Raw genomic sequence first — 20,215 nt, 5'->3', positions numbered from 1 at the left:
ATGGCACCCTATGAGGCTCTTTATGGGCGGAGGTGTAGATCTCCAATCTGCTGGTATGAAAGTGGTGAACAGAAAGAACTAGAACTTCAGACAGATCTAGTAATAGATACCACAGCAGCTATACAACAGATCCGCCAGAGGATAGAGACAGCTCAGAGCCGCCAGAAAAGCGATGCTGATACACGACGCCGACCCTTAGAGTTTTCAGTTGGGGATACAATGTTCCTCAGAGTAGCTCCCATGAAGGGAGTAATGCGTTTTGGGAAGAAGGGCAAATTAAGTCCCAGATATGTGGGACCATACCTTATCACCAAAAGAGTTGGCAAGGTAGCATATGAGCTAGAGCTACCCCAGGAGATGTCGGCTATCCATAACGTATTTTATGTCTCTATGCTAAAGAAGCATATCCCAGATGCCACCCAGGTGATTGAGCCCCAGTCGGTATAAGTCCACGAAGACCTCAGCTATGACAGTCGGCCTATTCAGATAATAGACCGAGCAGTTAAGAAATTGCGGAACAAGGAAGTACCATTAGTAAAAGTCATTTGACAAAATCACACAACAGAAGAGGCAACTTGGGAGACAGAAGCTAGCATGAGGCAGAAGTACCCAGAGTTATTCTAAGTTCGAGAACGAACTTTTTATAATGTATGGGGGATTGTAACACCCGAAAATTCTCAAAGTAATTTTAGAAATATTCTATGATTTTTTTGGAATTTTAGTATATTTTTATGGAATTTTTGTAATAGCAGAAGTAGCAAAATTAAATAAAAATGTAAAATATCCTAAGCGGGAATTGAACTCGAGACCTAGCAAACCCTACGACTTATAGATGACTTTAGTAACAAAGGGGCCCCAGCAGTAGTGTGCTGAAAGAAGAGGAGAACAATTCTATTTAAGATTTAGTTGGGTGGTATAAAACACTTAATATAAATAGGAAATTAAGAGAGGAGTTATTATTTTCCAAACGACAACTCGCTTTTCCCTCACCCTCACCCGACGCCATCTCTTCTCCCGTACCCTCTCTTCACGCCAAGTCTAAGAAACCTAGGGTTTCATCCCTAGGGCCGTAGGAGCACATTCCGGCGATGACTCCGGCACAAGGACGCTCCCCTCGGCGAGAGGAAAGCATAGACGTAAGAGGATCATCGAGAAGACCTTCTTCTCCGGAAACCTAGCGATCGGATTGTAAGGAAAATTAGTGTAGGATGTAAGTAACCCCTCACCTGCAGTATAAGTGGCTATTCGCATGCTTTTATGGTTCTAGTTCAATTTTATGGTCTTAGTTTAGCTATATGCAGAATTAGAGCACACAAAGTGCTCGATAAAATGCATAGTATAGTTAAATGTTACAATAGGCATTTTCATAGCTCAGTTAAATGCCCTAGATGCATTTTAAATAGTGTACATAGCCTTGCTTCAGTGATATGGGACTACGGTCCAATGGGTGGGCTCCCACAGTTGCCTCTAGGTTCAAATAACCTAGCTCTGGGTTCAGATAACCTAGTAAAAAGCAAGATATTATAAATCAGTTATAAACAGTATTTTACTTTATCAGTGGCACTGTACTGGACTTCAGTTGTCCTTGGGTTGGGCTCCCATAGTCATCCCTAGGTTTAGATAACTTAGTACCCTACTAGATTCGAGACTTGCTACCTCGGGCCTAGTTAGGGATGCGCGCACAGCAAGTACAGTTGTCGGGTCCATCAGTAGCATGTTTAGTATTTTTATCTATTTACGAAAATAGTTTTCAACTTTACAAAATAGATAAGTAGATTCAGCTTAGCTTCAGTTCAGTTTTCTATTGATATAGCAGATAACTTTATGTTTAGTTCTTGATTGCCATGATTTATATGCTCATGTGCCATGTTTTAGCATTTCTAGTATGATTCTCAGCTTGCATATCAGCATAGCATCTTTTAAAAGCATGATTTCTGCAAATGCATGTTTTTGTGAGGTAGATGGTTTCTTACTAAGTTCCCAAGCTTATAGTTTCATTTTCCTTACACTGCAGATAAAGGCAAAGGAAAGATGGATTAGCGGAGGCTGGAGGACAATGCGATGTGATGTGTGTGTGCAAGGAACTTGGAATAAAGACCCTTGGGGAGTAGCCCATTTAAAGACTTTGTATTTCTGTTTTTAGATACTTTCTTCACTCTTAGGATGTTAAGTATCATGAATTGTGATTCTATGAATTATGCCATGCGTAGACTGTTAGTTGTCTTGATGATAGATGGTAAAATATGTATAAAGTCATGTCTAGTAGTATTGTTTCATAGTTTAGTGATTTCTGAAGATTCTGAATGAGTTCGGGTGGGTTTCTGCTGAAATCAGAACCCCAATCGATCAGCCGATCGATTGAGGAATCCTCAATCGATCAGTCGATTGATTGGGAGAAACTCCCCGTGCACAGAATGATATTGAATCGATCAGTTGATCGATTGATGAATCCTCGATCTATCAGCCGATCGATTGAGACGCGACTTCCACGTACAGAGAGCTGTTGCATTGATTAGCTGATCGATCGACCATGGGTCGATCAGTTAATCGATCGGGAATTTAATTTCCGCAAACAAAGAGCCTCTGAATCGATCATCGGATCGATTGGCCAGGCTGGATTGATCCGCCGATCGATCCAGATTTGACCCCATGTACAGTAGCGAGTTGAATTGATCAGTCGATCGATCAGACAACTCCAATCGATCAGCCGATCGATTGGAGAGTCTGATTTCAGCTAGAAGGGGTCTGCTTTCAGTTTTTGACTAGATAGGGAGTTAGGTTCCCTTCTTAGTATGGGTACAACCTTAGAAATGTACTCTGAACATAGAATTCCAGATTTGATAGCAAATAGCAAAGGGGTTTTAAATTAGTTCAGTTTTTCGCACCTTATAGTGAAGTTTAGCACAACAATTGTAACCCCCGGCCTTACAGTTTAGTTAGTAGAAGGCGGGTCGTTATAGTTTCCTTTCGCATGGATTTTCTGGAAAGGAACTAGATGTTTTCCGCTGCGCTTTCGCGTGTTTAGCGCCCTAGTTCCTAACAGTGGTATCAAAGCCACTTGCGAAGGCATTTACTAAGTTGTAGTAGAATTTCATATGTGATATAGAAATTGCATGACATGTTTATTATGATTTGCATGATTATGAGCAAGTTTCGGCCAAGAGGTTTTTAGTGAAACCATCATGGCGTTGTGGCTCATAATTAGTTGTTTAAATCATAGTAAATTTTGTCATAATAGATTAAGAATGCTATATGACATGGTGCATGGTTATGGCCCTTAAACCTCGATGTGATTGGATGTGTGTGTTGTAATTCATAATACGGCATGCGTGTCGTGTCTCTCCTCATTTATTCTAGTTGTAAATTTAGACTACACTTGAATGTAACTCGAGTTTTCTTTAGATTTTGTAACGTACAAATTAGAGAAGAATAAGTCTACTTGACGACGATGAAAAGTGAGAAGGTCAAGTACACATGACGACCAAGGAAGCACTTGGAGAACATGCTTTTGAAGCACTTGGAGAAGATGCTTTTGCCTAGGTTGAGTTTTCGATCTTCTCATTAGCTTGAGAGGATCATAGATAATGGGGTCATAACCATGTCATATTTCTTTTATGTATATATGTGATGTGTGCCATGATATGCTATGTGATGCATGTGTAGTTTAATAATGATTAGGTCTTTTTAAATATGCCTACCAAAGTTTAGTACTCACTACTAGCTCGATCAATTGTGGCCAGGTTTTGCCAAAGCAAAGTGACTCGATTTATCTTGCTAGAGTGTGACAGGACAATTGTGATGTCCGACTACTAAAATTTGGGTGTGACTTAACTAAGTTGAGAACTTAGAGGCATATCCCATACAATGTAATTCAATTATACTAGTCTTGGGTGATTAGCCAAAGCTAACTAAAGATGTGTTATAATGGATTTCATAATATGGAAAATGAATAAATAGTCTTGTTCAACTAATGATACAAGAGTTACATAGGATGTAATTGGTAAACGTTGTCTACCTAAGTTATACAAATCTTGGGCGATTAGCCATAGCTAGCTCAAGAAAAGGTATAATATGGATTTTGTCCAATTGGTACACATTGCCTACCTAAGTTATACTAAGTCTTAGGGTGATTAGCCAAAGCTAACTCAAGATGAGGTATAATTTGGATCTTGTCCCACATGAATGTTATCACAATTGGATTTGAAGCTGGTAGTGTGGGTAAAACCACATCTATGAATTGGTTCTACTAAAGCTTTACAATTTAGTGGGAGAATCATTTAATTAAAGTCCTAGTTAAATGATCAAAATATGATACTTATTTTTGTATTTTATTGTTGTAGATCACCATGTCATCAAATACGTCAAATACTCTCTCTCTGTGATCTGCCCTTGATAAGGACAAGCTCAATGGAGCTAACTTCCTGGACTGGTATAGAAACCTTAGAATAGTTCTCAAACAAGAAAGAAAATTGTACGTCCTAGAGCAGCCCATTCCTAAAGCACCCCCCATGACTGCTATTAGAGCTGATAAGGATGCTTATAAGAAGCATCATGATGATACATTAGATGTATCATGCTTTATGCTCGCCACCATGAACTCTAAGCTTCATAAGCAACATGAGAACATGGATGCTTATGATATGGTTGAACATCTTAGACAGCTATATCAAGGACAAGCAAGGCATGAGAGATTTGAGATCTCCAAGGCTCTATTTCAATGTAGAATGCAAGAAGAAGTCCTGTAGGGCCTTATGTGCTCAAAATGATCGAGTATGTTGAGAACCTACAATGATTGGGATTTCCACTAGGCCAAGAATTGGCCACTGACCTTATTTTGTAATCATTGCCTGAAAGTTATAATCAATTTCTCATGAGTTATAACATGAATGAAATTGACAAATCATTGCCTGAGATGTTGAACATGTTAAGAACTGCTGAACTCAACCTTAAGAAGGTAAAGCCTAGTACCATTTTGATGGTACCAAAGGGAAAAGGCAAGTGGAAGCCTAAAGGTAAGGGTAAGACCCAAGTCAAAGGCAAAGGCAAGACTCATGCACTGAAACCTAAAGGCGGGGTAGCTAAGGAAGGAACTTGCTTCCATTGTGGTGAAAAAGGACACTGGAAGCGGAACTACAAGTTGTACCTAGAGGAAGTGAAACGGAAGAAAAGTGATACTTCTGCCTCAGGTATAAATGTTATAGAAGTTAATCTATATATTTCTTCTTCACGGGTATTAGATACCGGGTGTGCATCTCATATTTGTACAAATGTGCAGGGGATGAGAAATAGTAGATCTTTGACAAAGGGCGAAGTGGACCTACGAGTAGGCAATGGTGCAAGAGTTGCTGCTATAGTTGTAGGAACATATTCCTTATCTTTGCTCACTGGGCTTGTTTTAGAACTTGAAGAGTGTTGTTATGTGCCTGCCTTAACTAAGAACATCATCTCTGTTTCTTGTTTGGACAAGAAAGGATTCTCATTTGTAATAAAGGACAAATCTTGTTCTGTTTATTTCAATGAAATGTTCTATTGTAGTGCACATCTTGTGAATGGAGTCTATGTTCTAGACTTTGACAACCCAATCTATAACATAAATACCAAACGGTTTAAGTCTAATGATTTGAACTAAACATATCTCTAGCATTGTCGCTTAGGTCACATAAATGAGAGTCGCATATCCCAACTCCATAAGGATGGACTATTAGACTCATTTGATTTTGAATCATATAAGGTATGCGAATCTTGTCTTCAAGGCAAGATGACAAAGACTCCATTTAGTGGACATAGCGAAAGAGCTAATGACTTGTTAGGACTCAAACATATTGATGTATGTGGCCCTTTTAAAATAGCAGCTAGAGGAGACTACCATTATTTCATTACTTTTACTGATGATTTCAGTAGATATGACTATGTGTATTTGATGAGACACAAGTCAGAATCCTTTGAAAAATTTAAAGAATTCAAGAATGAAGTACAAAATCAACTTGGCAAGAGTATTAAGATGCTTCGATCAGATCGAGGTGGGGAATACCTTAGCCAAGAATTTCATGACCATCTTGTTGAATGTGGAATCATATCTCAACTCACTCCACCTGGAACACCACAATGGAATGGTGTATCAGAAAGGAGAAATCGTACTTTATTAGATATGGTACGATCGATGATGAGTCAAACAGAACTTCCTACTTCCTTCTGGGGGTATACTCTAGAGACAACCACTTTCACACTTAACTGAGTTCCATCTAAGGTCGCCATAAAGACACCATATATAATATGGACTTGGAAGAGTCCCAAGATGTCTTTTATGAAGATTTAGGGTTGTGAGGCTTACGTTCGACGACAAGTCTCAGATAAACTTGGACCCAAATCAGACAAGTGCTATTTTGTAGGATATCCCAAGGAAACAAAGGGATATTACTTCTATAATCCCACAGAAGGTAAAGTGTTCGTTGCCAGAACTAGTGTCTTTCTAGAAAGGGAATTTATTTCTAGAAAGACTAGTGGGAGTGAAGTCAATCTTGAAGAAATTCAAGATACACAAACTAGCACTGATGCCTTGATGGAAATTGAACAGGCACCACAAGAAGTTGTGGAGCAACAACTTGTTCAAGTAGCACACGCTCTACACAGATCTGATAGGACCCGACGTCAACCTGAGAGATATTCATTTCTCTTGTCTGACCATGGTGATGTAGAGCTTATTGGTCTTGATGAGCCTACATCTTATCAGGAAGCTGTACAGGGCCCAGATTTTGAGAAATGGCTAGAGACCATGAGATCTGAAATGAAATCCATGTACACTAACCAAGTATGGACTTTGGTTGATCCACCTGAAGGGATCAAATCCATTGGGTGTAAGTGAGTCTTCAAAGTGGACACTGACATGGATGGGCATATGCATACCTATAAAGGTAGATTGGTGGCTAAAGGATTCAAGCTGATTTATGGTATAGACTATGATAAAACTTTTTCACCAGTTGCGATGCTTAAGTCCATTCGGATTTTACTTTCTATTGCAGCTTACTATGATTATGAGATCTGGCAGATGGATGTCAAAACCACATTTCTTAATGGAAATCGACTCGAGGATGTGTATATGACATAACCTGAGGGTTTTGTAGATCCAAAGCATGCTGGAAAGGTTTGTAAGTTACAAAGATCCATTTATGGATTAAAGCAAGCTTCTAGAAGCTGGAATCTTCGATTCGATGATGCGATGAAAAAGTTTGGTTTCATTAAGAATGAAGATGAACCTTGTGTCTACAAGAAGGTTAGTGGGAGCACAGTCATCTTTCTCATATTGTATGTAGATGACATACTACTCATTGGAAATGATATCCCTACTCTTCAGTTAGTGAAGATTTGGCTTGGGAATTATTTTTCAATGAAAGACTTAGGTGAAGCAGCCTATATTTTAGGTCTTAAGATCTATAGAGATAGATCTAAAAGATTGCTTGGTCTAAGCCAAAGTACATATATTGACAATGTGCTTAAACATTTTGCAATGGAGAATTCCAAGAAGAGATTCCTACCTATGTCACATGGTGTGAGTCTTTCGAAGACGTAATGCCCCTCTTCTAAGGTAGAAATGGACCACATGGATGAGATTCCTTATGCATCTGCTATAGGGTCTATCATGTATGTCATGCTTTGTACTCACCCAGATGTCTTATATGCGTTAAGCATGATGAGCAGATACTAGTCAGATTCAGGTGAAGGTCACTGGACAGCAGTCAAGAATATTCTTAAGTACTTGAGAAGGACTCAAGATTATTTCTTGATCTTTGGAGGTGATGAAGAGCTTGTTGTAAAGGGTTACACTGATGCTACCTTCCAAACAGATAAGGATGATTTCAGATCGCAGTCAGGGTATGTATTTTGCTTAAATGGTGGTGTTGTGAGCTGGAAGAGTTCGAAGCAGGACACAGTCGCTGATTCTATAATAGAGGCCGAGTACATTGCTGCTTCAGCTGCAACAAAGGAGGTTGTTTGGATCAGGAAGTTTATTACAGAGCTTGGTGTTGTTCCTAGTATAGCGAGTCCAATAGACCTCTATTGTGATAACAATGGGGCTATTGCACAGGCTAAGGAACCTCGCTCTCATCAGAGATCCAAACACATACTACAAGGATTCCATCTCATTCGAGAGATTATCGATAGAGGAGATGTGAAGATATGTAGAGTATCGACCGATGCTAACATTGCAGATCCTTTGACCAAGGCTTTGGCACAGAGAAAGCATGATGGTCACATTAAGTCCATGGGTATTCGATATCTTAGTGATTGGCACTAGTGCTAGTGGGAGATTGTAATATTAGCCCTAGTACCAATTATGAGATGATTGTAAAGGGCACATTATTGTATCATATTTCATTATAAATAAAAGGCAAATTTGGTTATTACATTTATTTCAGTTCAATGTCGATTGAATAAATATAATAATGCCCTTGAGTAGTAGGTTCTTATCTACATCATATCAATTGGTTGAATTGATAGTGAGATATTGTAGATATACATGGAACACTACTATTAACTATTCCTAGTCAAGCATTAATATGCAAGGATAATATTAATGCATTGAGACTAGCATGTAGGTCAACGGATGACTTAATCTAACAAGTCATGGATATGAGATATCAGGTTGACACATGGGTATATATTAGAGAATATATACTGAATGACCCGCCATGATAATGTTTCATAGATCATTATATGAGTGTCATAAACATTCTCATGTGACTATTAGTATGAATAGTCCTTAGACCTGAAGTCACTACAGTTCCATACATAAGGAGTTGTATACTTTGGTATCGACAAACGTCACCCGTAACAGGGTGGACCATAAAGTCGATCACTGGGTATGCAATAAGTTATGTGGAGGGATGTGAGTGATGTAGAAGGGATCTATCCTTTCCATATAACGGAAGTGATATCTATGGGCCCCTTGATTAGTAGGACACAAGAATGCATGGTCATGCTTAAATGAGTCAATATGCGATATTGAGCTTGTTTATTGAGTATGTCTACTTAGGGATCAAGAAACACAAAGATTGATAAGAGGATGACACGGTCTATGCCTCATTGATCAATCTAGATATCAAGGATAGAAGGATTGAGTCATACAAGATAATAGCCACGGACAGGTTAGGTTGGATCTTGACCTTCTCGTCACTTGGGTAGCAATGATGCCTTGCTAGATGTTACTCATTACTTATGTATCTAAATGGTTTTAGATACATTGCCAATATTACAAGAGCCTATTGGGTCACACATAAAGAATACGTTGACTTGGAGATGGATTATAGGGTTAAGTTTAATCCGAATTATACACATTGAGTTTGACTCGAATGAATTTAGATTAGACTTATTGAGTAATGGGTTAGACTTATTGGTTTATTGGGTTAATGACTTATTGGGTTAATGGTTAATCCAATATTCTAAATCCAACCCATTAAGATTAATAAATATTAATAGAGATTAATATATTATTAATCAAAAGGAAGATCAAGAGACAAAAGTATTTCGTATTCATTAAATGAATACAAAAGCCATTTGTAAAAGTAACCTTTAGGTAAAGTAACCTTTTTGGTAAAGTATCCTTTTGGTGAAGTAACCTATTTGGTAAAGTAACCCTTTTGTGAAGTCACCTTATATAGATGAAATGACCTTTTGGGTGAGTGTGCTCTTCTTGGTTTTGCTTTTCTTCCTCTTCTTCTCTTCTCTTGGCCAAAAACAACCTTGTAGAGTTGCTAGCACAACGAAGGTTGTTTCTCCAAGTTGTGAGTTTGTGAGACGGATGAAGAACGTATTCGTGTGGATACCATAGAGGCACGGACATACTGATCGTGCTGAGATCTGCATTTAAAGAAACGTTGCTGTCGGGATTGTGAAGGGCACGCAGCAAAGGTATAACTTTCTCATGTAGAAGAATTAGTACTTAGTATATGGTTTCCTTTTGCATGGATCTTCTGGAAAGGAACTAGATGTTTTCCGCTGTGCTTTCGCATGTTTAGTGCCCTAGTTCCTAACAAAATGTGGTCCATCCACGCTTCCATTCCAACAAAATATCTTCCATATTTACCCTTCTTCTGGTCCAACCAAACATCTTATCTCTTGATCTGAAAATTGAATTCTCAAACTTATTTTATGTCTTTTAGATATTCGTAGTGTGTGACCCAATATGTTCTCAGTTTATTTTGATTATCCATAAATAACTATTTAATTATGGATCGATTATGAGTGACATCTAATAGTACATCATGATCCTCAATTAACTAGAAAATCATAGTTGATTTCAAAACTAGTTCTGAATCCTTCAATGACTACAGTGAGTCATGTCTCATTTCTTTAACTCGTCTTATACCCACTTGGTTCAGACATGGTCTATATGTCTGTCCCCACTAGACTGACTACATCACACTTAGCCCAAATAATACTTACTCATTCTGTGAATTTAAATTACTCCTACATGTGTCTAAGAGTCTCATACTCTTAACATGTGATACTTTACAAAGACTTTTAGTAATAATCTTGATAAGTAGTCATAGGGTATATGTCTTCTCACAAGGAGCGGTGAATCCTCTATGGGTTATCCAAACACCTTCGGCACTTTGACTTATACCCAATCATCACAGGTTCACATCTCCAAGGAAAGAGATATTTATAAAATAGTTAAAGTGAGAGAAAGGAAAACAAGAGATCTTAGCCAAATAATATGTATTAAAGATGAATGTAATAGGGTATTAGTAAATGATGGAGAAATAAAAGAGCGGTGGAAGAGGTATTTCCATAAACTTTTTAATGAAGGTTTAGGTGACCAACTTAACTTAGGTAATTTAATTAGGTCAAATGAGCATAGAAATTTTAATTTTTATCGTAGAATTCAAACTTCAGAAGTAAAACAAACTTTAAATGAGATGCACAATGGAAAAGCCATTGGACCAGATGATATTCCGATAGAGGTATGGAAGTGCTTAGGGAAACAAGGTATTGAATGACTTACAAAATTATTTAACATGATATTGAAAACGAAAAGAATGTCTGATCAATGGAGGATAAGTACTCTAGTTCCCTTATATAAGAACAAGGGAGACATACAAAATTATGCAAACTATAGGGGTATTAAACTAATGAGTCATACTATGAAACTTTGGGAAAAAGTAATAGAAAAAAGATTAAGGAAAGAGATCACAGTGACAAAAAATCAATTTGGGTTCATACTTGGAAGGTCGACAATAGAAGCTATACATCTACTTAGACAATTAATTGAAAAATATCGGGAGTAAAGACAAGATCTACACATGGTATTCATTGACTTAGAAAAAGCTTATAATAGAGTCCCAAGAGAAATTATATGGAGAATTTTAGAAAAAAGAGGTGTTAGCGTAACATATATTGAACTAATTAAGGATATGTATGAGGATGTAACGACCAGAGTAAAGACTTCAGGAGGAGTAACTGAAGCATTTCCAGTAAAGATAGGGTTATATCAGGGATCAGCCCTAAGTCCTTATCTTTTTACACTAATTATGGACGAACTCACTGCGCACATTCAAGACACAGTACCGTGGTGCATGTTGGTTGCAGATGATATTATTTTGGTAGATGAGACACGTGAAGGAGTAAATGCTAAGCTAGAATCTTGGAGGGAAACACTAGAAGGGAAAGGTTTTAAGCTTAGTAGATTAAAGATAAAATATATGGAATTTAAATTTAGCAATATTAGAAGTAATGAAACAATTGTTAAGATAGGAGAGGACGAGTTGCCCGGAATCGAGAGATTTAAATATTTAGGATCATTTTTATAAAATGATGGAGGGATTGAGAGATACGTCTTACATAGAATACAAGCAGGATGGGTGAAATGGAGGGGAGCGTCGATTGTTTTATGTGACCGTAAAGTGCCTCTTAAACTTAAAGGTAAGTTCTATAAAACCGCTGTTAGACCTGCTATGTTATATGGAGCTGAATGTTGGGCTATGACTCAAGCACATGAGCATAAGATGAGAGTTGTAGAGATGAGGATGTTAAGGTGGATGTGTGGACATACGAAGATGGACAAAATAAGGAATGAGAGCATTAGAGAGAAAGTCGGAGTTGTATCTATTGAGGACAAACTCCGAGAGACACGTTTAAAATGGTACGGACATGTACTTAGACGACCAATAAATGTTCCAGTTAGGCAATGTGAAACTATGATAAACATGCATATCAAACGAGGAAGAGGAAGACCAAAAAAGACTTGGTTAGCAACAATAAAACAAGATAAAATTTATTTAAATATAGATGATGATATAATAGGAGATAGAGCTCAATGGCGTAAAAGGATTCATACAGCCGACCCCACCTAGTGGGAAAAGGCTTGGTTGTTGTTGTGTATGGAAGAATTTGAATTCAAGTTAGGGTTTACCTCCCTTGCCTTGAAGCTCTCTTCTTCTCCCACTTCTTTAAGTGCGTCAATTTCTTGAGCTCTCCTCTCTTCACCTACATTAACCATACTCACCACACGTGAAACATCTAATATGCTTCTTCTCCTTCTTCCTACAACTCAAATTAGATTCAATATGAATTAACTTGAGTTTAGGAACTACCTCTTTTACCTTCTTGAGCAATGGACACCTACTCTTGTAGTGCCCCACTTCACCAAACTCAAAGCACTTGATGTGGTTTTTCTTTCTCTTCTCGGTAGTTGAGGTGGTTGAGGGTTCCAAGACCTCTTTTTCACTTATCTTAGACACTTCTTTTTCCCTTAAAGATGTGGAAGGTGTTGGTTGCTACTCAGAATATCGTACCGGTTCCCCTGTATAAAAATTTGTACAAGTCCTGAAGCTTTCCTAACAACCTATTGTGTTCTTTAGAAATTAAATTAAGAATCACAAACAGAACTTAATGATCCTGTCTGAGAAGCTTGACAAAACGGAGAGCTGGAAGGAAAAAACCTACTGATGGTGAAGAATAATACCTATGGAACGCCGATCCGAGAAACCCAAAGCGGATCCTAGAAGATGAAACCCCGAAGTGTCCTTTCGATGCAAAGTACCAATGGTGATAAAGAGATTCGATCGGAGAAAACCCAGATCTGAAGCTTCCAAGGCTTCCTGCGCACAAATGACCAACCAACACTATCATCAGTGACCTAAGATCAGGGTGGGAATCCCTAGCTAGACCCTCCGACGCTCAAGTCAGTAATCTCTCCGTGTGGAAGGAAGAAGGAAGAAGAAGCAGAAGAAGAAGATGATGAACAGTAGTTGAAAAACTAGGGTTATCAATGTGCACAGTGATCTCAACTTACCTTGCCAATGGAGAGGATTCCCCCTTTTATACCACTTCATATAACCTCCGTAGTCATGAAGTGGACCCTGGTTTGTTAGAGTTTGTTATGAGATGACATAAGCTGCATACTTGTGGTAAATGATTTTTAAGGAATCCTTTTTGTACCTCAGATGTACCTTCTTTGTCGTCTAGTACCTGTAAAATAGTCTAAAAACACATTTCCCGTCAAATATATAACACCTGTTATACAATCACATACTGCAAATATCTTCATTAACTACTTTATTTGAAATATTTACTTCTATCCTGTTTCACAAGTCCTTTTAAAGTGTTTTCATCGTTCCTACTCGCTCCTCCTGCTTTTGCTATACCATAGATAGCTTAATATAACAGTGTTCCTTGTATCGGTCGAAGCTGAGTTTAACCAGGTTTAGTCAATTATTATTACCTCTCATGAGGCTCCTTAGGCAATGTCTGTCCGTGCCCCTCTAGGTTTATTATCCCAACTAACGCTGGGCTATATTTTATTAAGTATGTAATCTTGATTAATAGTGATATATCTTTTCAAGCTATTATTCAGTCCGACTGATATTGACCTTCCTCCTTGAAGGTATATCTCGACCGATACTGGGTTGCTTACTAGGGAGTATATCCCGACCGATATTGGCCTTCCTTCCTGAAGGCATGTCTCGATCGATACTGGTTTGCTTACTCGGAAGTATATCTCGACCGATATTGGCCTTCCTCTTTTGAGGTATATCCCGGCTGATCTTAGCCAACCTCCCTGGATGTATATCTTGATCGACATGGGTCTGCCTCCTTGGAGGCATATCCCAGCCGATATTGACCTTCCTTCCTGAAGGTATGTCTCGATCGATATTGACCTACCTCCTTTGAGGTATATCCCAGTCGATATTGGCCTGCCGTCTTTGAGGTATATCTCGGTCGATATTGTTCTTCCTCTCCGAAAGTATGTCCTGCTCGATACTGGCCCACCTCCTTTGAGGTATATCCCGATCGATATTGGCCTACTTCCTTTGAGGTATATGCCAACCGATATTGGCCTACCTCCTTTGAGGTATGTCCCGGCCAACATTGATCTATCTTCTCCACTTGGTTATCTCCTTTCCCTTCCTTATCAGGGGTCCATGAAACCTAACTCATATCACTAGCCTTCCCTTCAAGTCTAGTCGAAGGAGGTGCAGACGACTGACTAGACACAAGTCTGATTTTGTTTTTTCCTACCCGTGACTCTGCCACAGGTACTGAAGTGACCTTACAAATTTTGTGTACAGCTATCTTGTGAACCTGAGTATAGTGATTCCTTGGGTCCCTTGATCCTTTAAATAGGGCTACAACCCTCTCTTCGTTCATCACGTACCTCAGTTCTTTTCCTTCCTCGCTAACTTTTCCCGCTAAGAGTATAGCCTTGGATCCCCCTCTTTGGGGGCGACTCTTGTTGGTTAAGGCGAGATCTATGCATGAGTTTATTCAAGTTTTTACTTCAGCTAACTCTAGGGTTCGAGAAACTATCTCGAAAAATGACGTTTCTCGATATTTAGAATCTCCAACCGACGGCGCAACTGCTCTAGAGACTCAACGAGCTTCAGAGGAATTCTCTTTACTTACGGAGGACCAACTAAATAGCCCATGGATGTCGCTACGAATGCGTAGCCCATGCTGCCCTTGGGCTAGGATTGGTCGCTCTGGAAGCAGAGCTCTAGGGCTCGAACAAGGGAGAGGCTCTTTCAGTTACCTTTGCACCATGGCCTGAATAGCTCTGTCCCCTTCCCCTTGCCATTGAGAGCACCCTGCTTCATAGTTTTCTTCATCCTTGGCAAAATATTGCCACTTCTATCTCCTGGGCAAGCTTCCTGGTAAAATATTTCCACTTTTGTTGCCCGAGCAAGCTTTCTTCATGCTAGGTAAAATGTTCCCACTTCTGCTCCATGGTAAGTTTGACTCTAGTTGGACTGAAATTTTCTAAGCATCCCGAGAGCTTATGTTTGTAACTTTTGTTAACTTTTCGAGGTTTAATGTTTTGAGGGAAAATGTAATGTTATGTATTTGGTCAGATTCTAAGTGTAAAAACAATCTTTTGTATTGAATCGATTAACTCTATTGAATCCCTCTAATTCATAAGAATAGATGTAATGTTGTGCCCATTATCCACTCGTATATCCTACGCATGGCCATTTTGACAAATATTTTTTCATTTATCACAGACAAGGTTATCCTGACCGCTGGTGTACTTACCTATTATAGCTGACGTTATACCGACCGATATTCACCTGTTTATCATAAACAAGGTTGTCTCGGTCGATGTTATACTTATCTATTGTGGTTGACGTTATACCGACCGATATTAGCTTGTTTATGTTTTATACTTTATCTATTATAACTAAGGTTATGCCAACCGATATTATAATTAAAATTATTTCGATCAATGCTAGTTTATGTTTTATAACGACATTAGTTGGGATCATGCTTTATGCCCAAATAACTTTCCTTATTTTTCTTGTCCTTAACCTGGATTTAGTCAAACTCAATCCCTCTTCCTTTATTATGCCTAGTAAAATATGTCTTCTTTCAAAATTTCCTTGCTTGTGATTGGCTTTTCCCCTGGTAAGAGAATGTCGGAAGCGTATAACGAGGTGTTACCAACCCCGGCATGATCCGATCTGTCGCATCCAACATAAATGTTTCTTTATAATTATGTGACACATACTTTCTCTCTCTGCTATGTCATGTAAGCATTTTTCCTTTTTCCTGTAATCCTCAACGTCTATTGAGATAAAAATGTTTTGATCTAACGACGGCTATGTGTTTTTCAAACCCTAAACCCTTTGTCTTCTTTTCACCTTTGTCCCTTCCTTTCTTTCCTTAGCGTTCCTTTCTTGCTGCAGTCTTTGACCAAACCTCATGCTCACCATTTCCCGACGATCTCTTTTCTTGCTTCCAGTAAGTAACCTGTTGTTCTGCTAGCCTTTACTTCTGTCTATGGCTGAGGAAATGATTGCTCCTTGGTATGTCCAAATGTCTTCTTCCTTTGATAAAAATGCTAGGCTTACCATCCATCGTGAATATGAAATTCCCAGGGAGTATAGCATCTTAATCCCGAAACCATATGATCATCCTCATCGTCCCCTACTAATTGCGTGACTTTTTTCAAGGATCAGTTGATAGGAGGTTTAAGGTTTCCCATTCCTCCTTTCCTAATCGAAGTAAGCCAGTATTTTGATATTCCTTTGCAGCAGTTTGAACCTAATGCCTTTCGTTATCTATGTGGTGCTTACATGCTATTTCGTCTGTTAGATATCCCTCCTACTCCTCAAAATTTCTTCATGTTTTCTTACCCCAAGTGTTCAGAACCTGGTGTTTTCCTGTTCCAATCTCAGACTAAAATGGTCCTTTTCGAGGATATGCCCTCGTCTCTTAAAGTTTGGAAATCTCGTTTCTTCTTCATAAAGTTTCTAAGACCCATTCCTTGGTCTCATGCCTGGAAATCCTCCTTACCTCCCTTGATTGACGTTAGGGAGTTTCATCTTCATCCCTCCTTTCCTATTTACTGTGAAAAGTTGTTACGTCGTCGGCTTTCTATCCCTAAGTGGCTGAGGGTCGACCTTCTATACTTATTTGGTCTAAGCCCCGTCAAACCTTCTACACAAGGCTCTTTAGGTAAAATTCTGCTTCTTCCTTATTGATTTTTATTAACTAAATCATTTTTCTATCTTTGTAGAGGACAATTTTTATTCCACTCTAATCGATGAAGAACTGCGTCTAGAAGAGGATGCAATTCGCGCAAAAGAACAAGAGCTTCTGGCTGTCGTTACTCCCCCGCCTCCAGTTGAAGATCCGACTCCTCTGGTTGAAGTTTCCAGCTCTCAGGTGGTTCTTGAGGCTCCCGAAGACCTTCCCACAGAAATTCCTGTTGTTTCTTTGCCGACTATTCCTTTGCCAGTAGCTGCTGCTCCTTCATCATCCGCCCCCTTCCTATTATTGAACTCACGTCTCCTGGGAGCTCCGGTAAATCGATAGCTGAAGTTGCTACCGACAAACGTCCGGGGCGCAAGCTTACTAGGGCTCCTCCTCCCAAAAGGAGACTTATCCTTCCTGCCGATGAACTTGTCTCGGAAGGTTTTGTTCCTGCTGACCTTCCTTCCGACGAACCTACTTTGGTTGAGCTCTATCCTTCTCTCACCTTCTCTGCATCACCCTCTTCCAGCACTAGTGCCCCTGGTGATGTTTCTTTCACCTTTCCATTGTCTATTCCCGAACTTGGATCCTTACCTTCCTCACCCTCTTCTTATTTAGTTTTTTCTCCTCCTTCTGTTCCTACTTCCTCTTTCTCCACAGGTTCTTCCACCATTCCTGTCCTCCCCATATTGCTAGGAGGTTCCTTTGCTAATGCTTGGGAGAAAGTTCGTCCTATTTTTGAAGAACTTACCACTCCCGAAACAATTGATCGTTTTTCCCATAGTGAGAATCAGGTATGTTTATTAATGTCTACTTTTTATTCATCAGTGATTAAGTCATAACCCTTTATTATATTTCTAGCGATGGATAGAAAATATGGGTTTGTCTTGGCTAATGCACAATTTATACAACGAGAATAAGAGGCTGAGATTCGAGAACGACAAGCTGAAACAGCAAGTTACTGAGTTATCTTCTGCTACATTTTCCGCTGCCTCCAAGAAACAATTTGAAGTCCAAATTGAAAGTCTCCAGACACAGTTCAAATCAGCTACGGATCTTAACCAAGAATTAACTTCCAATTTAGAGAAACGGACAGCTGAGCTTGGCAAGTTAAAGGCTGATTATGAATCGGCATTGGCTGAAAAACTTAAGGCCTTGTAGCTGAAGGATGACGAAATAACTTCTTTGAATACTTCCCTAAATTCAGTTAAAACCGAGGTCTCTACCAAAGAAGTCGAACTGAAAACTTCCCAGACGGATTTGGTCATCTACAAGGCTAATGAAGACACTCGCTTCAAGAATAGGGCCACTATCATGATTAAATCTACTGAGTTCAACAGGACGATCGTGAAGTCAATCCTAGCAGCCTTCACTGCAAGAGTTGAAGGGGCGGTTCAACAATTGCGAGAGGAAAACTTCTTATCTCACGATCCCCCTCCCAACTTCCTGAATCGCCGCAAACTTATCGATAACAGGCCTCCTGATCTATTTCCTCAGCTGACCTTAGAATGATTTCCTTACTTGAATTCAAATTCTTGTAAGGGGGACTGGGACTCTGTGATGATAATCTAGTAAATTTATGTAAAGTTGAACTTCCTTCTTTATTGTTAAACCTGTTCCTTCTCATGGTGATTGTTCGTTTTGTTTAAGTATGTTGAGTGTCACCTGGTTGGCCGCCATAAAACTTCGCTCAACATATTATAATGTCCTTTATTTCGACAGTTCTATCGTAACCGACCGGTGTATATCAACGCTGACAAATATTGTCCGATATTTTATAGCTAATTGTGTCCCGTTCGATTTAGTACAGTCCTATTGCAATATTCTTAATATTGGTCGATTTGTTATACTCGATTAATTTATACTTGTATTTATGCATATCATCTTATGTATTATACTTAACCAAATTTCGTATGGTTTTATCATGGTGGATGTCACCTGACTTACCATTATAACCCTCTGATTGACATATTAGAATAGTATTTATCTCGGTCGGTCTATTGTGACTGACCGATTCATACTTATATTTATGAATCTAGTCCGGTATTTTCTAACCAAGTCTTGTTTGCTATGCTAATTTCGACATCAATTGTTTTACTATACCCGGTCAATATATCCTTATGCAAGAACATATCGACTAATGCCTTATACTCAACTAAATTTCACCCGGTCTATGATGCCCATCCAGGTTTATTATTTTATTCAGACAGATAATCTGAACTTATAGTGCCCGACCAATTTTTCCCCGTATTTGTTTGATTCTCTTAAGAATCAAGCTCATATCAAGAGAAACTTGGTCACATTTTTCGAGGAAGATTACTCAACTTAACATCTCTTTCTTGGGATTCATCTCCCTTTTTGAATTCGATTTTATCCTTTAATGTCATTACCTATTTATGACGGTTGCAATTCCAAGTACTTTTCTTCTTTTTTTTTTTTAATTTCTTCTACTGTCTTTATTTGGGGGTTTTGGCATAGGGTTGAAAGAAAAACAAGGGTTTTAAGAAGTTCTCTTCCGCTTTCCAACTTTTATCTTCATCTTCCTCGATTCATCCTTCTTTGACTGTTCTACCATGGTTACTTCTTCTCCTGCGTGGTTTCTTTCGTGTGCTTCTGACCTCACAGAGACAGAGGAAGTAGATTTAAAGGCGAGCTATGGTTTTCCTTTCTATATAGTTCATCCTACTCCTCAGGATAGTCCACATCTTCCTCCTTTAGGGTGTATATCTATCTTCCGGGACCAAGTCCTACAAGGTTTTCGATTCCCTCTTCATCCCTTTTTTCCTGATGTTAGCCTCTACTTTAACATTCCCCTTAATCAGTTTGTCCCTCAGTTTTTCTCTATCCTCATGGGTTTTGTCGGGGTATCTAAACTGCTAGATTTTCCTTTATCCCCTCGTCTTTTTCATCACTTCTTTGTTCCTTGTCAAGTAGATATTGGTGTCTTCAAACTCCAATCTCATCCCAAGGCCATTTTGTTCAACCGAATCCCTCCCCAAAGGGAATGGTATCACAAATTTTTCTTTATGTGTCTCCCTTCTCCTCCTCCCTTTCCTATCCAATGGATATATGATCTACCTCCAGTTCCTAGTACCAATAATCTCCTCGGTGATCCCTCTGTTGCCTTTGCTTTATCTAAACTGAGGGGAGCAAAATTCAGCTTGCCGCATTTAATTGTGGAGGGTTTGATGTTTCCTTTTGGGATAAGCAACATTGACACTCCCTTGGATGGCTCTTTCAGTACGTA

At 39.0% G+C, this 20,215-nt stretch overlaps 1 protein-coding gene across 1 annotated transcript in view; it reads right to left on the bottom strand.

The window, feature by feature from the left end:
- The window catches only part of LOC121979609, a 42,712-nt gene extending 27,608 nt beyond the window's left edge, over window positions 1-15,104 (bottom strand). The window contains exon 1 of the mRNA XM_042531603.1: window positions 15,029-15,104. Within this exon, the coding sequence (XP_042387537.1) occupies window positions 15,029-15,104 (76 nt within the window). The remainder of the gene's footprint in view (window positions 1-15,028) is intronic.
- Window positions 15,105-20,215: the final 5,111 nt, after the last annotated feature.

The sequence above is a fragment of the Zingiber officinale genome, chromosome 5A (assembly GCF_018446385.1).
Source record: "Zingiber officinale cultivar Zhangliang chromosome 5A, Zo_v1.1, whole genome shotgun sequence".
NCBI classification, from domain to species: domain Eukaryota; kingdom Viridiplantae; phylum Streptophyta; class Magnoliopsida; order Zingiberales; family Zingiberaceae; genus Zingiber; species Zingiber officinale.
Note: the sequence above shows the minus strand (reverse complement) of the source record. Positions and strands in the feature narration are given on the sequence as shown.